The sequence below is a fragment of the Brienomyrus brachyistius genome, unplaced genomic scaffold (genome assembly GCF_023856365.1).
Source record: "Brienomyrus brachyistius isolate T26 unplaced genomic scaffold, BBRACH_0.4 scaffold56, whole genome shotgun sequence".
NCBI lineage: Eukaryota > Metazoa > Chordata > Actinopteri > Osteoglossiformes > Mormyridae > Brienomyrus > Brienomyrus brachyistius.
The window spans coordinates 1,824,512-1,843,457 of NW_026042331.1; the positions used below are offsets into that span (position 1 = coordinate 1,824,512).

At 48.5% G+C, this 18,946-nt stretch overlaps 2 protein-coding genes across 2 annotated transcripts in view; one reads left to right on the forward strand and one right to left on the reverse strand.

Annotated features, from left to right (window-relative positions):
- LOC125724482 (uncharacterized) overlaps positions 1 to 18,946 on the reverse strand; it is a 90,523-nt gene that overhangs the window by 15,519 nt on the left and 56,058 nt on the right. The gene's annotated exons all lie outside the window — the stretch shown is intronic.
- On the forward strand, positions 143 to 9,247 carry LOC125724498 (germinal-center associated nuclear protein-like). The gene is made up of 28 exons (XM_049001219.1): positions 143 to 381; positions 463 to 692; positions 807 to 888; positions 1,017 to 1,155; positions 1,535 to 1,685; positions 1,840 to 1,965; positions 2,062 to 2,259; positions 2,339 to 2,607; positions 2,689 to 2,851; positions 2,935 to 3,089; positions 3,209 to 3,432; positions 3,527 to 3,723; positions 3,814 to 3,914; positions 4,007 to 4,138; positions 4,222 to 4,335; positions 4,421 to 4,573; positions 4,656 to 4,853; positions 5,840 to 5,908; positions 5,985 to 6,119; positions 6,222 to 6,375; positions 6,586 to 6,850; positions 7,004 to 7,101; positions 7,176 to 7,566; positions 7,670 to 7,921; positions 8,005 to 8,134; positions 8,323 to 8,502; positions 8,598 to 8,748; positions 8,842 to 9,247. The coding sequence occupies exons 1-28, from the start codon at positions 294 to 296 to the stop codon at positions 8,998 to 9,000; spliced, it is 4,704 nt and encodes a 1,567-aa protein (XP_048857176.1). The 5' UTR covers positions 143 to 293; the 3' UTR covers positions 9,001 to 9,247.

An 18,946-nucleotide genomic window follows, 5' to 3' on the forward strand; every position in this document is an offset into this window, starting at 1 on the left:
CGTGGGGGGGGGGGGGCGATGAGGGGGAGAATGCAGGGGAGGCAGCGGCTAAGGGTACCAAGCGGAAGGAGGAGATGGTGGAGCATTTATCAGAGGAGCCCCAAGTTGGTGCTGACTCCGCCCCCAGGCACCCTCCCAAGAGGCCCCTGGTCCGGGGCCGGGGGCCTGTCAGCAGCATCTTTCGCAGTGCCTTGACCAGCATCCTGAAGACACCGGCCCTACAGACCCGGCGAGAGCCGAAGAGGAGTGAGGAGCCACAGCCAGACTGGGGGGAGGCGGAGCACCAGGGTTCGATGGCACCGACCACCAGCCACTCACCCTCAACGCCGCCAAGGTCACAGGCCCCAACCCGGGAGGTCCTTGAGAGGGCGGAGGAGTTGGGTGAGTACTCCCAGGAAGAAGCACATTGGGTTCGAAGCCAAGTATAGTCTGAAAAACTGAACTCTGTGACACTTGCCACAGATCCCGAAACTGAGGCAGCATCAACAGTGAGACGTGCCCGCCGCCTGGACAGCACAGACAGCCTGGGGGGGATGTCACCCTCCGAAGCCATGGTGCTCCAATGCAAGAACATTCCAGCCAGTCTTAACAGCAAGGACATCCTGGGGGAACATTTCCGCCAGTTCGGACGTGTGCAGCGGATCTTCTGCAGGCCCCAGAAGAACCTGGCCATAGTGCACTTCCACGACCATGTGAGCAATGGCTTTGCACACCTTTGGGGGGGGGGCTTGGTCGCTGTACTCATTAGGCTGTGGTCTCGTCCATGATCTCCCGGGCTTTCCTCACTGACTTTTGGTATCTTTCAGGCTTCTGCTGCCAAAGCCAAGAAGAAGGGCAAACTGCTGCGCAGGCATGAGCTCACCATCTTCTGGCAGAGGAAGAAGCAGAGTGAGTGACTATTACGGTGCTCTCTATCTGTGCATCGAGCCAAGGCCAGGGCGGGGTCTTTGTGACTCGTTGCAGCCTTTCATTCCCATGTCAGCTGTTTCGATGAACTGGTTCTGTGTGTCTCTTAGGTCCAGGAGAGAAGGGCCAAAGGCCTCCAGATGACCCTGATCCTCAGAGCCAGGCAGGAGGCTTTGAGTCAGCCCCTGTCTGCAAAGCCCTCTCCAAATCCACCTCCGGCTGGTCCTCCAGCTCATCCCTATCCAGAGGGTAATCTTGTCTTTAAATCATTCTCTTACCGTAAGAGTAAATAACTCAATTTTACAATAAGATGGCCGGGTCTTTATTAAATTAAGTTAGGGAAGAAAATCACCTTTTTGAAACCCAATGCAAGTTCTTTAAAAAAAAAAAAAAAATCTGGATCACTCTGGTTTTTTATTATGTATACATTTTGTTTGTTTTTTTTCCAAGCAGCTTGAGTTATGTTAGGTCATCTGGTAATGAAACTCTTTACCTCAGGCTCGGATTCGTGACATTAAAGTCAAACTGAGTTCTTTGGCTGCTATGCCCCCTACTGGCCAGGTGTTCAAAGGAGCCCAGGTTTTGCCAGCTTTTAGAAGCTCTTCAGCCTTTGGTCTGTCCCTCTCAGGTCACCAGCCAAGAAACCCCTGGCGACAAAGGCCCTGCAGTTTGAGAGTGAGCCGCAGATGGAGCCCAGCCCAGACGGCCTCGAATCCGAACATCTAGCCAGCAGCCTCCCCTCTCCCCTCTTCCACCTGATTGGCCAGGTAGCTGAAACCGCAGAGGAGAAGTATCGTCTGCTAGAGCAGCGGGACAAGATCCTGTGACAGGGTAGGTCCCCCTAGGGTCACGTTGCTGAGCCACCCCCCCCTCCCACCCCAAAGTGAATCGCCAGCTGACACGGTCTCCTCTGGCACAGCTCGGCCCAAGAGGACCGACCTGGATCTGTCCAAGGTGTTTGTGGGTACGTGTCCTGACATGTGTCCGGAGAAGGAGCGTTACATGAGGGAGACCCGGAACCAACTGAGCTCTTTTGAGGTCATCCCCAACACGGAGAAGGTATCACCACCCCTGCCCCTCTTTCCTAATGCTTCCCCCTCCCCGCCATGAATTGACAGACCACAGGCTGCAAATCACCCTCTGCACTCCACGCAGGTGGACCACACTGCTGCCATTAAGGAGTACAGCAGGTCCTCTGCTGACCAGGAGGAGCCCCTCCCCCATGAACTGCGGCCCCTTACTGTGCTGAACATGACCATGAACTACCTGGTTACCCAGGTCATGGACCAGGGTGAGGACAACTACCGTGACTGGTATGACTTTGTGTGGAACCGCACACGAGGTATCCGGAAGGTGAGCAACATTAGTCCGTGTCTCATTATTCCTGTGCCCTGCGGGCCTCGTCCTGATCCTTTTTCTGGGCCATCTGCAGGATATCACTCAGCAGCACCTGTGCGACCCGCTTACGGTGTCCCTTATTGAAAAGTGCGCCCGCTTCCACATCCACTGCGCACACCACCTGTGCCAGGAGCCCATGATGTCCTTTGATGCTAAGATCAACAATGAAAACCTGACCAAATGCTTGCAGAGCCTCAAGGAGATGTACCAGGACCTGGCCAGCAAGAACATCTACTGCCCTCATGAGGCAGAGTTTCGGCAGTACAGCGTGCTCCTGAAGCTCAATGATGGAGACATCCTCCGGTGGGTGGCTGGCCGGCAGTCGGTGTCCCGTGTCACCGTGGCACCTCTCCAGCTGACATTTCATTCCCTCCCTACCTGCAGGGAGGTGCAGCAATTTCGGGCGGAGCTCCGAAACTCTCCGGAGGTGAAGTTTGCCGTCCAGGCCTTTGCCGCTGTCAACAGCAACAACTTCGTGAGGTTCTTCAAGCTGGTCAAGGTGGCCTCGTATCTGGCTGGTTGCATCTTGCACCGCTACTTCGACCAGGTGGGGGAGCCGTTGCTCCGCTCCCTACATCCTCATCAGCCCCAATACCTCACTTACCTGGACCGCTCTGGTGCCCCCTACAGGTGCGCCGTGAGGCTCTGCGGGCCCTGAATGTGGCCTACAGCTCCCGTGGTTCCACCACATTCCCGGTCGAAGACCTGGTCCGGATGCTCATGTTCCAGAATGCCGGCGAGGCTTCGGACCTCGCGCTGCAGTATGGGCTCGCGGTCGATGCAGGGTAAGGCTGGGCTGTGCTTCGTTGTCCCTTTTGTGTTGGGGGCAGGGTGGCTTATCTCTGATGGGGGTGCTAATCTATGATGGGTGGTATATTTTATTGAAGCTCTGCCCTCCCCCTAGCATGGTGGAGCTAAGCCGGACAGCGTACCAGGAGCCTGAGATCCAGCCACGTCCAAAGCGCTCTGTGGCCATCGCAAGGAAGCGGGAGGTGCTGGTGGGCCAAGTGGTCAACGGCGCGCCACTGCCCAACCCACCCCAACACACACCCGTCAACAGCTTTGACAGCCGCAACAAGTACCGTGGGGATGGGCAGCCAGCGGAGGCAGGCAGTGTGCCCAGGGCTGGTGCGTCTGCACTCCACCTTCCGCTAACTGTTACGCTTCGTCCACCTTCTGGCCTCTGATTGTAATTTTGTCATTTTTCCTGCCCACGCTGTAGCAGCCTCCCCTCAGAGGCCCCCCATTGAGCTGGATGCGCGGGCCCTCCAGCACCGATCCAAGATGCCGAGCGACCCAGCGGAGTCAGCTGGCCTCCCTGGTAGAGAGGAGAGTGGAGCACTTGGGGCATCTCCGTCGGAGGCACCACCAGTCGCCCCACCTACGCCTCCCCCACCGGAGCCCGTTTACACAGAGCAGGTGATAGATTGCTCATTGCTGCGTGTCAACCCAGTAGCAGTGTGTTGGTATTGCCATAGTAATGACAAATAACCCCCCCCCCCCTTGCAGGACATCGCCACGGAGGTAGAGGCCATGCTGGAGGAGGTAGTGCAGGCCGAGGTGGCTGACGTGGCTGCCACCGGAGCCGAGTACATCTCTGCTGCACTCAGGTAGGAGCGTGAGCCAGATAGGGAGCAGTGGCCTCTAGAGGGTTGTCACACTCAACCAACACCAGTTTGGTGATGTGGATGGGTTGTTGCAGCATGTGCAACGGCCAGGTGGAGGCAGTGCTGAGTGAGGTGGTGGAGCAGATGCTGCGGGAGGTTTCTGCTGCCGAGATCCAGGCAGAGAGGGAGCATATCGCTGAGGAGAAGCGCAGGATGGAGGAAGCCAGGTAGGCCTCACCTGTCTGGGCTGGGGAGGAGGGGTGGGTGCATTTTGAGGGGATGTGCCATCTGATGGGCCTGTCTCTGTCAGGAGAAAGCAGGAACACGAGGAGCTCCTGGCCCGGCTCAGCAAGACACTGTGTGCCGAGATCACACAGGAGGTGCTGCGCGACTGCATCGTGGAGACTGCCTTAACAGAGATCAGGTACTGGTGAGCCAAGGGGGATCAGAGGTCATAGAGAGTGTTCAGATAACTGTATATAGGCTGAACGCATGCCCCTTCGTGCCAGGCGTGCCCAAGAAGAGCAGGCAGAATGTGTGGCTCGCAGCTCACAAGACGTGTGTGAGGTACTGCTGGAGGAGACGCTGTGTGGTGAGCTCACCCTGCTGGCCCAAGATGTCCTGGAAGCAGAGCTTCTGAGTATACGCAGGTTCATCAAAAGGTAAGGGGCAGTGGTAAGGGGACCAGATATTTTGCCCACATGCTCGCCGACAACCGGGCTTCACCCTGTGCATGTGTTGCAGGTGGCGTGATGTGGTGGCCGTGCGCAGGCAGCTGAAGCGACAGATGCGTGATTTTCCTGCTGCCCCTGGCTGTGTGGACCCCCGCTTCAGGCTGCAGGCCTTGGCCCCCAGTGCCCCCCCCTCACCCTGCCTGGACAGGCTGGCCCGGGGCGTGGTCAACCTGGGGCACGCTGGGGACCTCTCTGTTTCCTGCACCAGGTACATCTCTCTCACAGCATAATAATGCTGACATAATATTCATAATAGAGGTGCACCGATCCCACTTTTTCAGTGCCAATATAATCTTGATACCTGAACATAAGGTATTGGCTGATTATGAGTATGATCCAGGACCAAAGCTCTTTTTTTTTTTCCAAGCTAGTAAATACAAATGGAAAAGAAGTTTTAATTAGCCCACAAGAAACATACATAAGATACTGTTCCACCTCTTTTGTGCATCTTGTATTGAGCATTTTTGAGACATTTTGCAGTTGTTTGAATATCTTCACAAGTACACCCAAGTGGCATGCGTCACTTTTCACTGTGATAGCAGCACCTCGTGTATCAAGCTATAGCGAGTGCGCAAAACAGCCCAAGCTGGCTTCCAAATCCATCGCTTTTTTTCATATTACTTGCATTGCCTTAATTGAGTGCACTATTAGTGGGATTTTCCACTGAATGTTACTTTGTTTTTACAAAGATCGCAAATCGCTGTGCTACTGGTTGTTTCAAGCATAAAATTCTTCCAGGTTTTAGACATGTTAGTTTGCTTCGCAAGCATGCAAGTTGCATTTGCTACCATCACCTGATCCTTCCACTACAAAGGACATGCACATGACGTCATAGCAGGGGAAGTCACTGCACTCACACACACTGAGTGTCAAAAAACCGAGGAAGCGTTAACGTTCAGCTTGAATGCCACAAAAAATAAAAAAGGGGGGAAAGCTGTTGTGCGATTTGATTGTACCACTCAGTATAAGAAGAAATAGACTGGCAATAACTAAATAATTATTGAACATGGATCGGTCACATGTGGCCGATGTCCGATCCGTCTGATTAGGTATCTTGAATATTGGATCGGGGCACCTCTGCTGAATTAGACAGTACTTCCCAAAATGACTTCCGTCCTGTCCGTTTATTTTGCTGGCCATTGATTTGCTGTAGTGTTAAGTGTACCGATGCTGACACTCTGCTGCCTTCTGCAGGTTGGCGAAGATGCGAAGGGAAACCGAGCATCAGATGAAGGTCCACTTGTTCTACCAGCAGCTCCTGAGGTATGGTGCTACTGTAGAGTAGCTGTTAGCCATCCATCACTCTCCATGTGCTCATCTACATCTCCATCCACTTCAGCGAATCTGTGTGGGGGCCACTGGACCTGCTCAGTCTGGTGGCAGCAAGCGTCTCGAACCCATCTGACACAATCTTCTGGAAGGCAGCCCTCTTGTTGCCAAGTGATCATGAAAGAGATGCCAGTGTTGCTAACCAGTAAGTGGGGGAACTGGGTGTCGTTCGGGGAGGGATTGGGTGTTAGTTGGGTTTAGAGGTCCTGGAGCTTACATTTGTGCCCCCCTCCCATCTCTGATGCAGGATTTTGACAGAATGGCTGGAGTCCAAATTCGGTAACTCGGAGAAGCAAGAACACAGGGAGATGGTCCCCAACGGACACATGCAAACCTTGAGCATCAGCAGCGGCCTGCGGAGCGTGGGGGAGCGCATGCACACAGTGCACGTGTGTGTGAAGGTGTGGCAGATAGGGGGGAACTTGCCGATGAATATCGACAGGCTTCATGCCCCTGTGTTGCATGTTCTGTCATTAATGTTAGTCTAGCATAGCTTAACATAGCCTAGCATAGTCTGGCACTATGTGATATTAGCAGGTCCTGTGGTAACACAGATGTTTGCGAAGGGTGCAAGTGCAGGAAGTGAGGCCATGTTTCTCACTGTGGGTCAGGTGGCCCGCGGGCCCCTCAGCGAGGAAGGCCAGTTGGCATTGGAGAAGCGGAAGGGGCTGATGGGCATGGGCGCCCTGCTGATGCTGCTGCCCTCGGCAGTCAGTCCCGGGGCTGATGAGGAAGACGGGGACATCTTCCTGTTATCCGCCCTGCTGCAGCTCCGGCAGATCCAGCAGGCTAATGCCTGGCCACAGGCCCTTCCTCTGGTGGTGGTGGTCCCAGGGCAGGCTGGGCACAGGGCCAGCGATGAACGGCTAGAGGAAGGTGTGACACTAACCGTGTCTATGACAACAGGTGTCGCGTGGGATTCGCTTACTTTTACTTATAGCATTTCTCTTGAGGCTATGTTTACGTATGCAGAGCTAATACAGTTGGTTTGTTCCTCCTGTCTGACCGTCGGTTTCCTTTCCCTGTAAGACCTGATGCTTCAGACACTCATTGAGGAAGGTTTGATTTCAGAGTACATGTTCGTCCATATCCCCGAGACCACGAACGAACCCCAAGGATCCGAGCAGGTGAGTGTGCATGTTGTCGCTGGCCTCGGTAAGATTGAACCATCCCATTGACTATCACCCCCGTATCCCCGCAGATCCGCCATGCCGTCAGGTGGCTCGCTGCCCGCTCCACGGCACCAGCCCGGCTCGTCTCGCAGACGTTGGTGCAGGTTGTGGAGGCCGGGCTCTGCCGCGAGTTTGCTGGTAGGCTTCACCGTGATCGGAGGGACCGTGACATGGCGGGACTGCCCTCCCAGGGCCCTGCACCCGTCATCGGCCTCTACAACACTGTCCTGGCTTTCTTGGCTGGCCTTGTGTCGTCCCCGAGTCTGGCTGGCCTCTCCTGGCCCGTGGCAGAGTTCTCGGTGCCAGGGGGTGGTGACTGCCTACCACATCTGCTCTGGAACTCGGCTGAGCACCTGGAGTGGCTCCAGGGGGCAGTCCTGAGCCTGCGGCTGCCCGACTGGCCGCTGCCAGCCGTGGGGGGTATGTCCATGCCTCAGATTCGGAATTCGGATTTCTTGCTAAGTGGCTGCTTCTTAGTCTGTTTCCTTAAATTTCTGCTGCTGCCACCGCTCCCCCCACCCAGCTCCTTGGAGCCAGCTGGTTGCCTCCATCTTCCAGTACGTATCTCAAATCCCATGGTCCCGCCACAGCCAGCCACTCCTTATGTCCCAGTTGGAGAACCTTTTGGAGAGGCTGCGTCAGGACTGTGTGGGCCGAGGTGGGGGGCCGGACAAGGAGCCCACTTTCTGGGAGGTGCCCTGGGACGAAATTGTCATGCTCTGTGTAGAGCACCAACTCCTGGACTGGAACCCTCCTGGGTGCCCCGTGAGTGAAGGTGAGGGGGGTGGGGTGGGTCTGACGTTTGGGGGGGCCTACTGGGGATGCCATGCAGGTGTGAACCTATCCCACCATCTTCAGATGTCATCAGTGACGACGGAGAAATCCCGGTGTATTTCCTGAGCGATGGGCTGCAGGGCTTCATACCGCCGTCCTGCTGGGTGGATGCCGTAAAGCAGACGCACAGGGACAAGCAGCAGGGGAAGGCAGGGTAAGAGCCAGCCAGCCATGTAAATCTAACACATTCCAGATAGACTGTTAACAGTGACCTGCAGATTTAATGAATATTATTTACTATTAAATGGAAGAAGAGGGAAAGCCATCAGCTTCCAGTCTTGCTCATATCCCCAAGAGTGGTGTACAATACTGGCTTCTTATCCAAAGTCTCTGCCATTGCAGGTGTCACCAGAGCATGTGGCCTCATCCTCGAATGGCCAGGCCACGTCTTCAACAGAAGCTGTTTCACAGCATGGTTGAGGACCCTGAGTCCGGATCCGGTGTTGCCCCTGTTTTGGATGCTGCCTCCAGCCCCCAGGACCTCCTGGCTCGCATTGAGGAGGAGAAAGAACAGAGCCGCAGGTCTGACAGAGAACAGACATGCTACACACGTGTACTCTCTCATGTGAGTTGTGGCATAAACATTGAGCCATTTCCTGTTTGACTTGGATCTGCAGGTTCGAGGACCAGCTGCGTACCTGGCTTGACGTCGAGTCCCTGGGCCCTTCCTCTTCCTCCTCACCACTTTTCTTGCCTTCTTCGTTACTGTCTGTACCGGAGATCGTAGTGCCCTCCCCAAAGATGGCTGCCCCACCTGCACTTGCCCTGGTATTGACCCTGTGCTACACAGTTGCTCACATTTTAAGACCCCAAGTACCCTGTGCTCATCAGTTGAGACTGTTTCTGTGCCCATTTTTGTAGCAGAAGGAGCGCAGTGTCCTCAGTGACCAGGCCAGGGGAGCTGCCAGTTCTATGGCGAGGCGTCTACAGGAGCTGGAGCAGCTGATCTCTGCAAGCCGGGAGGAGGAGCTCGCATGTGAGCTGAAGCTAAGCTGCCTTCTGGACATTGTTGATGACTGAGTGTCATGTGACCCACCTGATGTCTGCCGTTGACTGCCACAAGTTGTCTCTCTTATGCCTGATTTCTGCAGTATATTTAGTTGTGTGGTACTTGTGCATATATTGCTTTGAAGAGTATGATGTACAGTAATTTACACAACATTGGGAGTGTTGTAACTGGGGGAAAAACATGTCATAGGAAATGGACAGTTTTTTAGGGTTTTTTTTGTGCAAATTTTAAATATTAAAATGTTATTGTATTTAGAAACCCATGGCTATTTCTTTGTTTTTTTTCCATCATGAAACTTTGTTTATTGTACTTTTAAATTGAATCACAATTTGCTGCAGAATCTTTAAAACCTGTGACGTTATTTGCCCATATTATACACTCATACGTGGGGTTGTTACTGCTGTTTCTTTAACCTTGTGTATTGTTGGTCAAAATTAACAATTTAGGTAATATCTGCATTGTACACCATTGCAAAAGTATGTCTTTTTTTAGATTCTTAAAGAAAGTTCATGTAATTGCTTAGTGAACTGCTGTGATCTTCAGTTCAGTCTGCCACTGAGTTCCTTTTATAAACTGGCTGGCTGGTTTTTAAGAAAATATGCCCGTGGATGCCCTACAGGTGGCAGCAGGGAGCCATCTGCATATGTACAGACAGTCTGCTGGTTAAGAATATTCGACTGACTTGATGTAGCTAAGATATTTTACATTTAAAAGCAGATGGCCATAGATCCTATCATACTAATTTAGTTTAAAACTATTTTTAATATCAAACATATGGATTACTTTATGATGCTCATGAAAACATCACCCTGCTTTATTCTTTCGTGGGCTTGAGGTACAGTACTGTATGCAGTTATTTTTAATATTACTGTACTATAATGTTCTGTAGTATTACTCTTCTCACACCAATAAATTTGACTTTAAGACTGACTTAGGATGGATCTTCTATTCTGGGGACTTCCTGTATTCTGTATGATGTTCATTATGAACTGCTTCCTCTGATAGTTTTCTGCTTGTTGAAATAATGTCTACCTGCCCCTGCGCTCACTGTCATGTAATTCTGTTATGCACTTTTAAATGCAGGGAGCAGATAATCCCTCCCCCCCCCCCCCTGCTGACTGTTCCAAATCATGGGTGCATGTTACAAGTGCGGAACATATTTTAACTTAGTACTAACTTAGCATCATATTTGATCTGATTCGACTGAATATTCCAGGTTTCCATCTCTCATGCATCTGGTGTGAGGTGTTTTCAGACTCTCAGGCTGGCGCAAAGAAATCTTACGGCAAGTCTATTTTACACTAGTATAAACGTAAAATCAGCGACACCAAAGGCGTTAGAGTAGTTTGCAAAACCTACAGACTATTTAAAAGGTAACACAACTGTTGCATACGTTTTATATGCGTGTTATCTGGGTGTGCAGACTTGTGGCGAATTGAACGTCTCACTCCGGTCAGCTGAGCAAAGTTGGTAACCTTGGTATTGTGTGTAGGAGATTCGGTATAACTATAATTTCGTTCTCCATTTGCATGCCCGAAGTGTCTTTAAGTGTTATGTAGTTTTGCCTGAAACGCAACAATAAAACAAAGCAATTAAAGCCAATCAGTTGCTCAAATGCTGCTGTGGTGATTGAAGAACTTTTGTCGGAAGTGGGATTCGAACCCACGGCTTACTTCGGAGAACAGAATATCCCTTGCGTCGGAAGGCCAGTTACGTCGTGCGTGGTGTCTGAGACCCCGCGCGGGCGGCGAGAATAGTTTAGCTTAACTTCCCTTAACTTTTCCCATTCATTTTCAATGGTAGTGCTTAACAGTACGGATGTAATATTCTTTCGGCCGCTGGTTGATGTTTTGTCGCTGTTTCGACGCCTCCAATGACGTTTTACCCTTATCACTACCGACAGTCGACACAACTGGATTTTGGAAAAGAGCAGCAGAGAGTGAGTAGTATTTCAGTAAATTTGGTGATTCACCTAAAAGAAAAACCGCCCGGTCGAACGGAAAGGACGACTTTCCAAGGTAAACTGAACAGCAATCTTATATTTTCTTAAATATTCCGATGTATTTCACATTCCAAAATCGAACTGGATGCTGTACGTTTTACGGAGCCCCTCGCGAAGCTCTCTGTGTAATGCTGAAGTAGTTATTCACTCGCTCCATAGGTAGCATTGCTTTTGAAATATTTAATAATTAATATTCAATTTTTAATGCACAATTTAAATAAAAACATGTTTGACTTTGGAAATTAAGGCGGGTACCGTTTATAAGAATTCCACTCATCGTGAGGAATCCAAAAGTATCTTTTATTAGTGGCCCGGTAAAGCAGTACATTTATTAAGCTAGACAGTGTCCATTTATGGAAAACGAGTAATTTGCAGTAAAACGAGCATACACTGGTCAAGTAGAATGAGTCTAGGCAGATGAGACAGAATAAACTGGATTACCGTTTATAAACTAACCTTATATATATAGTGTATTATACATATACTAATTCTGCACGTTCCTATATGCAAGGTACTGTGACGGTAACTTTCCTGTAAGTCATTGATATTTAACTACAACTTTTTTATGCATATTGTTTGCTGGCATTGCCGTTAACTTAGATATTAAAGAATTCCTCACATAATCGTTAAGTATTAAACCTACTAAAGTTGTTCAAACAAACCTTGTTTTAGGTTAAAGCAAGTCAGTTAGAAGCTATTACACTTACTTTGCTACCAAATGGCAAAGGTGTCAGATCACAGAATTCTTGTTTATAATTCCATGCCCTTCTGTGTTTCTTTACGCCTGTCAACTACCACCTGTCAAAAGTGAGGATGAGAATTTGGTTGGGTTTGGAGTCCGTGCTGGCAAGACCTGGAAGGATATTTGGGACAGTAGGGATGATGGGTATGAGGCTGTTATCCTCAAACAACAATGCGTACCAGGCAGCAAAATGTACCGACTACAGCAGTACCTGAGGCTGAAGCACAGCAATCTTCAGATGACACTGGAGGCTTCTGCTCCCTCAAGACCAGCACTTCCAGACACTTCTACTAATCCTCCAGGTTGGCTGACAGTTTCATATATGTGGTTCTGTGCATTGATTATGTCTTTTATTCATATCTATTTTGTTTTATAGAAATAGAGGAAGATGAGGAATTGGAGAGGATGATGCTTTGTTGGTCCCCTTCCAAAACCGAAGGCCCGATGAGTGAGAATCTCATATGCATGCACACACACAAACAGTCACTCTTCAGGATTCAGTATAAATTAAGGAATCAATATTATTTGTGGTTCATTTGTGGTTTTTTCACTTTGCTTTCAGGTTTGCAAGTTGTTGGAGTCCATGATGCTAAAGGTTCTTTCCCTTCAATTATGGAGGATAATTCTGGATGTCATGATCAGAATTTTTCATCCAAGTTCTTTATTATTCATCTTGTTTTGGCCACGTTCAGGCCCGTTTTGATGCCTGTGTTCTGTTTGTTCCATTGTTCAAGACTATGCAGCCAGAGATGACCTGGAGGGAGTTTCAAAAATCTCCTTTTTATGAGGCTGAAAAGCAGCGTTGGTCAGCGGAGAGAAAAAAGTAACACACTACCTGCTACTTCAAGAGCAGCGTTATTTGTAAAAATTGTAAATGTTTTCCATATACACTCTGTCCACTTTATTAAGAACAGCTATTTTGTGTCTGGGCTCATTTTTCACTGACAAATAATGCATGGCAACAGGTGGGTTACAATCAGATTGTAAAAATTGCCGCTGTTAGGTAGGTTTTCTTAAAGAAGTGGCAAGCATAGTTTTTTTTTTAAAACAAAAAAAGTAAAGATTGTTTTATATTCTTTATAGTTCAGTATTGTTTGAATATACACTTGCAGCATTTTAACATATGGTTAATATGTTCCTTGTTTGTTCCTGATTCTCTAAGGTCATAAATTATCCCTGAGCATCTCTCAAAGTGTGGGGCAGTTACCCCAATGGCTAAACTCCCCATCGTGACCCTTTCAGATCTGTCCTATTAATCATTCCCTATCCACTGGCTAAATCTCTCTTGTCTCATCACCACCTCAACCAGTGTGGTGAGTCTAAGAAAGTGTTACGGCGTCAGTCAGGAGTTTTGGGCACACCTACCTATAGAATTGTTTCTTTGTACTATTCTTTACATTTTATAATATTTATAAAGACATCATAACTATAAAGTAATACACATGGAATTATGCACTACTCAGAAAAGTTATTTAAAAAAAATAATTTGTTGGGGGGGACAATTCTGTTGGAACTCAGAAGGTTGCCGGTTCAAATCCCAGGGCTGGCCGAGTGATCCCACCATTGGGCCCTTGAGCAAGGCCCTTAACCCCAGCTGCTCCAGGGACTGACTGATCCTGCTTTCTACTTTATACTAGTTTAATGAGGTGGCCTCCTGGAATGCTTTTCCAGCTCTCCTGAAGGAGCCGTCTCATATATGCTGAGCACTCAGCCGATTTTCTTTAACTCTCTGGTCAGACTCCTTGAAAAACATTTCTACTGGGTTTAGCTCAAGTATCCAGGTAATATGACCCAGTCCCTTTGTAGGCAGAGTGGTGTGTCCAAATTACTGACTGGTACTGTATGTCTAACTATCTGACAGTTGTTAAAATGCTGCAGCATCACTGTTAGTATTGTCATAACAATGCTATTTTTAATTATGCTTTTTGTTTTGATTCAGGATTCAATGAGTCATTTGTTAACATGCTACAAAATGCATGCATTAACACTGCTGTTTAAGAAAATTAATCATTTCATCTATTTAATATTTGACATACACTACCGTTCAATTATATACCCTGTGACAAGACTTGATTGGGGTCAGTTTTATCCTACAAAAGGATAATGACCCAAACCAAACCTCCAAAATGTGTTAGCAATATTTAAAGAATAAGCAGTCAGACATACCAGGAGATTGATGCAGAGGACTGCCAGTTGCTGATAATAGGCCTCTATATGTAGATGTGGATAAAATTTTGCGAATTGCATGAAAATGTGTTTTTCTTTGGAAAACAAAGAAATTTGCATGTGATCCCAAACTTTTGAGCGGTAATGTATATCTTGGGGGTGGCATGGTGGTGCAGTGGTTAGCACTGTTGCCTCACACCTCTGGGACCCAGGTTTGAGTCGCCGCCTGTGTCACATGTGTGTGGAGTTTGCATGTTCTCCCCATGTCGTTGTGGGGGGTACTCCGGTTTCCCCCCACAGTCCAAAAACATGCTGAGGCTAATTGGAGTTGCTAAATTGCCCATAGGTGTGCATGTGAGAGTGAATGGTGTGTGAGTGTGCCCTGCGATGGGCTGGCCCCCCATCCTGGGTTGTTCCCTGCCTCGTGCCCATTGCTTCCGGGATAGGCTCCGGACCCCCGTGACCCAGTAGAATAAGCGGTTTGGAAAATGGATGGATGGATGGATGTATATCTTATCATACCCCTGAGTATGAGAACCTGAGTACTTGTCTCTTTCTGTGTAAATAGACTCAATAAACAATACATTTTATTCATAACTGTCTATGTCTGTTTAATTACCACAGCGACATAAATAAATAAATAAATAAAATTGTAACCATAGTTTTAAGCTGTTTATTAAATACATCAATATCAAGAAAACGAAGAATAATGGATGAATGTGATTACAAGAAATGGAGAAATTTGTTCATGCTTTTTTGAAAACATGCCTCAAAATGATTAGCATTTCAATCTAACTTGAAATGTATCAGAAAAAAAATCATTAACGGAGATTTGGCAGCGCCGGGGAGGGTCTCTTCGCTTCGCAAAAAAAATCCTTCAATTTCATTGGCTGCCACTGTGTTATGGCTATACGCGACCGGCCCCCGCGTGACAGGCGGGGATACTCACCACTATACTAACGAGGAAATTTACGCGCACTGCTTTTACATATTCAAGATAAACAGCGGATGACTATTAACATTTGCGAGTAATCAATGATTGTACAAAATTTTCTTTCTTACACAAAGAAAATGTTGAGGGCAGAATGAAAAATGATTGCCTGTCTATCTGAACCAATCAGATTGTCTGTCGTCTATCTGAACCAATCAGATTGTCTGTCGTCTATCTGAACCAATCAGATTGTCTGTCGTCTATCTGAACCAATCAGATTGTCTGTCGTCTATCTGAACCAATCAGATTGTCTGTCGTCTATCTGAACCAATCAGATTGTCTGTCGTCTATCTGAACCAATCAGATTGTCTGTCGTCTATCTGAACCAATCAGATTGTCTGTCGTCTATCTGAACCAATCAGATTGTCTGTCGTCTATCTGAACCAATCAGATTGTCTGTCTATCTGAACCAATCAGATTGTCTGTCGTCTATCTGAACCAATCAGATTGTCTGTCGTCTATCTGAACCAATCAGATTGTCTGTCGTCTATCTGAACCAATCAGATTGTCTGTCGTCTATCTGAACCAATCAGATTGTCTGTCGTCTATCTGAACCAGATTGTCTGTCGTCTATCTGAACCAATCAGATTGTCTGTCGTCTATCTGAGCCAATCAGATTGTCCGTCGTCTATCTGAGCCAATCAGATTGTCCGTCGTCTATCTGAACCAATCAGATTGTCCGTCGTCTATCTGAGCCAATCAGATTGTCCGTCGTCTATCTGAGCCAATCAGATTGTCCGTCGTCTATCTGAGCCAATCAGATTGTCCGTCGTCTATCTGAGCCAATCAGATTGTCCGTCGTCTATCTGAGCCAATCAGATTGTCCGTCGTCTATCTGAGCCAATCAGATTGTCCGTCGTCTATCTGAGCCAATCAGATTGTCCGTCGTCTATCTGAGCCAATCAGATTGTCCGTCGTCTATCTGAGCCAATCAGATTGTCCGTCGTCTATCTGAGCCAATCAGATTGTCCGTCGTCTATCTGAGCCAATCAGATTGTCCGTCGTCTATCTGAGCCAATCAGATTGTCCGTCGTCTATCTGAGCCAATCAGATTGTCCGTCGTCTATCTGAGCCAATCAGATTGTCCGTCGTCTATCTGAGCCAATCAGATTGTCCGTCGTCTATCTGAGCCAATCAGATTGTCCGTCGTCTATCTGAGCCAATCAGATTGTCCGTCGTCTATCTGAGCCAATCAGATTGTCCGTCGTCTATCTGAGCCAATCAGATTGTCCGTCGTCTATCTGAGCCAATCAGATTGTCCGTCGTCTATCTGAGCCAATCAGATTGTCCGTCGTCTATCTGAGCCAATCAGATTGTCCGTCGTCTATCTGAGCCAATCAGATTGTCCGTCGTCTATCTGAGCCAATCAGATTGTCCGTCGTCTATCTGAGCCAATCAGATTGTCCGTCGTCTATCTGAGCCAATCAGATTGTCCGTCGTCTATCTGAGCCAATCAGATTGTCCGTCGTCTATCTGAGCCAATCAGATTGTCCGTCGTCTATCTGAGCCAATCAGATTGTCCGTCGTCTATCTGAGCCAATCAGATTGTCCGTCGTCTATCTGAGCCAATCAGATTGTCCGTCGTCTATCTGAGCCAATCAGATTGTCCGTCGTCTATCTGAGCCAATCAGATTGTCCGTCGTCTATCTGAGCCAATCAGATTGTCCGTCGTCTATCTGAGCCAATCAGATTGTCCGTCGTCTATCTGAGCCAATCAGATTGTCCGTCGTCTATCTGAGCCAATCAGATTGTCCGTCGTCTATCTGAGCCAATCAGATTGTCCGTCGTCTATCTGAGCCAATCAGATTGTCCGTCGTCTATCTGAGCCAATCAGATTGTCCGTCGTCTATCTGAGCCAATCAGATTGTCCGTCGTCTATCTGAGCCAATCAGATTGTCCGTCGTCTATCTGAGCCAATCAGATTGTCCGTCGTCTATCTGAGCCAATCAGATTGTCCGTCGTCTATCTGAGCCAATCAGATTGTCCGTCGTCTATCTGAGCCAATCAGATTGTCCGTCGTCTATCTGAGCCAATCAGATTGTCCGTCGTCTATCTGAGCCAATCAGATTGTCCGTCGTCTATCTGAGCCAATCAGATTGTCCGTCGTCTATCTGAGCCAATCAGATTGTCCGTCGTCTATCTGAGCCAATCAGATTGTCCGTCGTCTATCTGAGCCAATCAGATTGTCCGTCGTCTATCTGAGCCAATCAGATTGTCCGTCGTCTATCTGAGCCAATCAGATTGTCCGTCGTCTATCTGAGCCAATCAGATTGTCCGTCGTCTATCTGAGCCAATCAGATTGTCCGTCGTCTATCTGAGCCAATCAGATTGTCCGTCGTCTATCTGAGCCAATCAGATTGTCCGTCGTCTATCTGAGCCAATCAGATTGTCCGTCGTCTATCTGAGCCAATCAGATTGTCCGTCGTCTATCTGAGCCAATCAGATTGTCCGTCGTCTATCTGAGCCAATCAGATTGTCCGTCGTCTATCTGAGCCAATCAGATTGTCCGTCGTCTATCTGAGCCAATCAGATTGTCCGTCGTCTATCTGAGCCAATCAGATTGTCCGTCGTCTATCTGAGCCAATCAGATTGTCCGTCGTCTATCTGAGCCAATCAGATTGTCCGTCGTCTATCTGAGCCAATCAGATTGTCCGTCGTCTATCTGAGCCAATCAGATTGTCCGTCGTCTATCTGAGCCAATCAGATTGTCCGTCGTCTATCTGAGCCAATCAGATTGTCCGTCGTCTATCTGAGCCAATCAGATTGTCCGTCGTCTATCTGAGCCAATCAGATTGTCCGTCGTCTATCTGAGCCAATCAGATTGTCCGTCGTCTATCTGAGCCAATCAGATTGTCCGTCGTCTATCTGAGCCAATCAGATTGTCCGTCGTCTATCTGAGCCAATCAGATTGTCCGTCGTCTATCTGAGCCAATCAGATTGTCCGTCGTCTATCTGAGCCAATCAGATTGTCCGTCGTCTATCTGAGCCAATCAGATTGTCCGTCGTCTATCTGAGCCAATCAGATTGTCCGTCGTCTATCTGAGCCAATCAGATTGTCCGTCGTCTATCTGAGCCAATCAGATTGTCCGTCGTCTATCTGAGCCAATCAGATTGTCCGTCGTCTATCTGAGCCAATCAGATTGTCCGTCGTCTATCTGAGCCAATCAGATTGTCCGTCGTCTATCTGAGCCAATCAGATTGTCCGTCGTCTATCTGAGCCAATCAGATTGTCCGTCGTCTATCTGAGCCAATCAGATTGTCCGTCGTCTATCTGAGCCAATCAGATTGTCCGTCGTCTATCTGAGCCAATCAGATTGTCCGTCGTCTATCTGAGCCAATCAGATTGTCCGTCGTCTATCTGAGCCAATCAGATTGTCCGTCGTCTATCTGAGCCAATCAGATTGTCCGTCGTCTATCTGAGCCAATCAGATTGTCCGTCGTCTATCTGAGCCAATCAGATTGTCCGTCGTCTATCTGAGCCAATCAGATTGTCCGTCGTCTATCTGAGCCAATCAGATTGTCCGTCGTCTATCTGAGCCAATCAGATTGTCCGTCGTCTATCTGAGCCAATCAGATTGTCCGTCGTCTATCTGAGCCAATCAGATTGTCCGTCGTCTATCTGAGCCAATCAGATTGTCCGTCGTCTATCTGAGCCAATCAGATTGTCCGTCGTCTATCTGAGCCAATCAGATTGTCCGTCGTCTATCTGAGCCAATCAGATTGTCCGTCGTCTATCTGAGCCAATCAGATTGTCCGTCGTCTATCTGAGCCAATCAGATTGTCCGTCGTCTATCTGAGCCAATCAGATTGTCCGTCGTCTATCTGAGCCAATCAGATTGTCCGTCGTCTATCTGAGCCAATCAGATTGTCCGTCGTCTATCTGAGCCAATCAGATTGTCCGTCGTCTATCTGAGCCAATCAGATTGTCCGTCGTCTATCTGAGCCAATCAGATTGTCCGTCGTCTATCTGAGCCAATCAGATTGTCCGTCGTCTATCTGAGCCAATCAGATTGTCCGTCGTCTATCTGAGCCAATCAGATTGTCCGTCGTCTATCT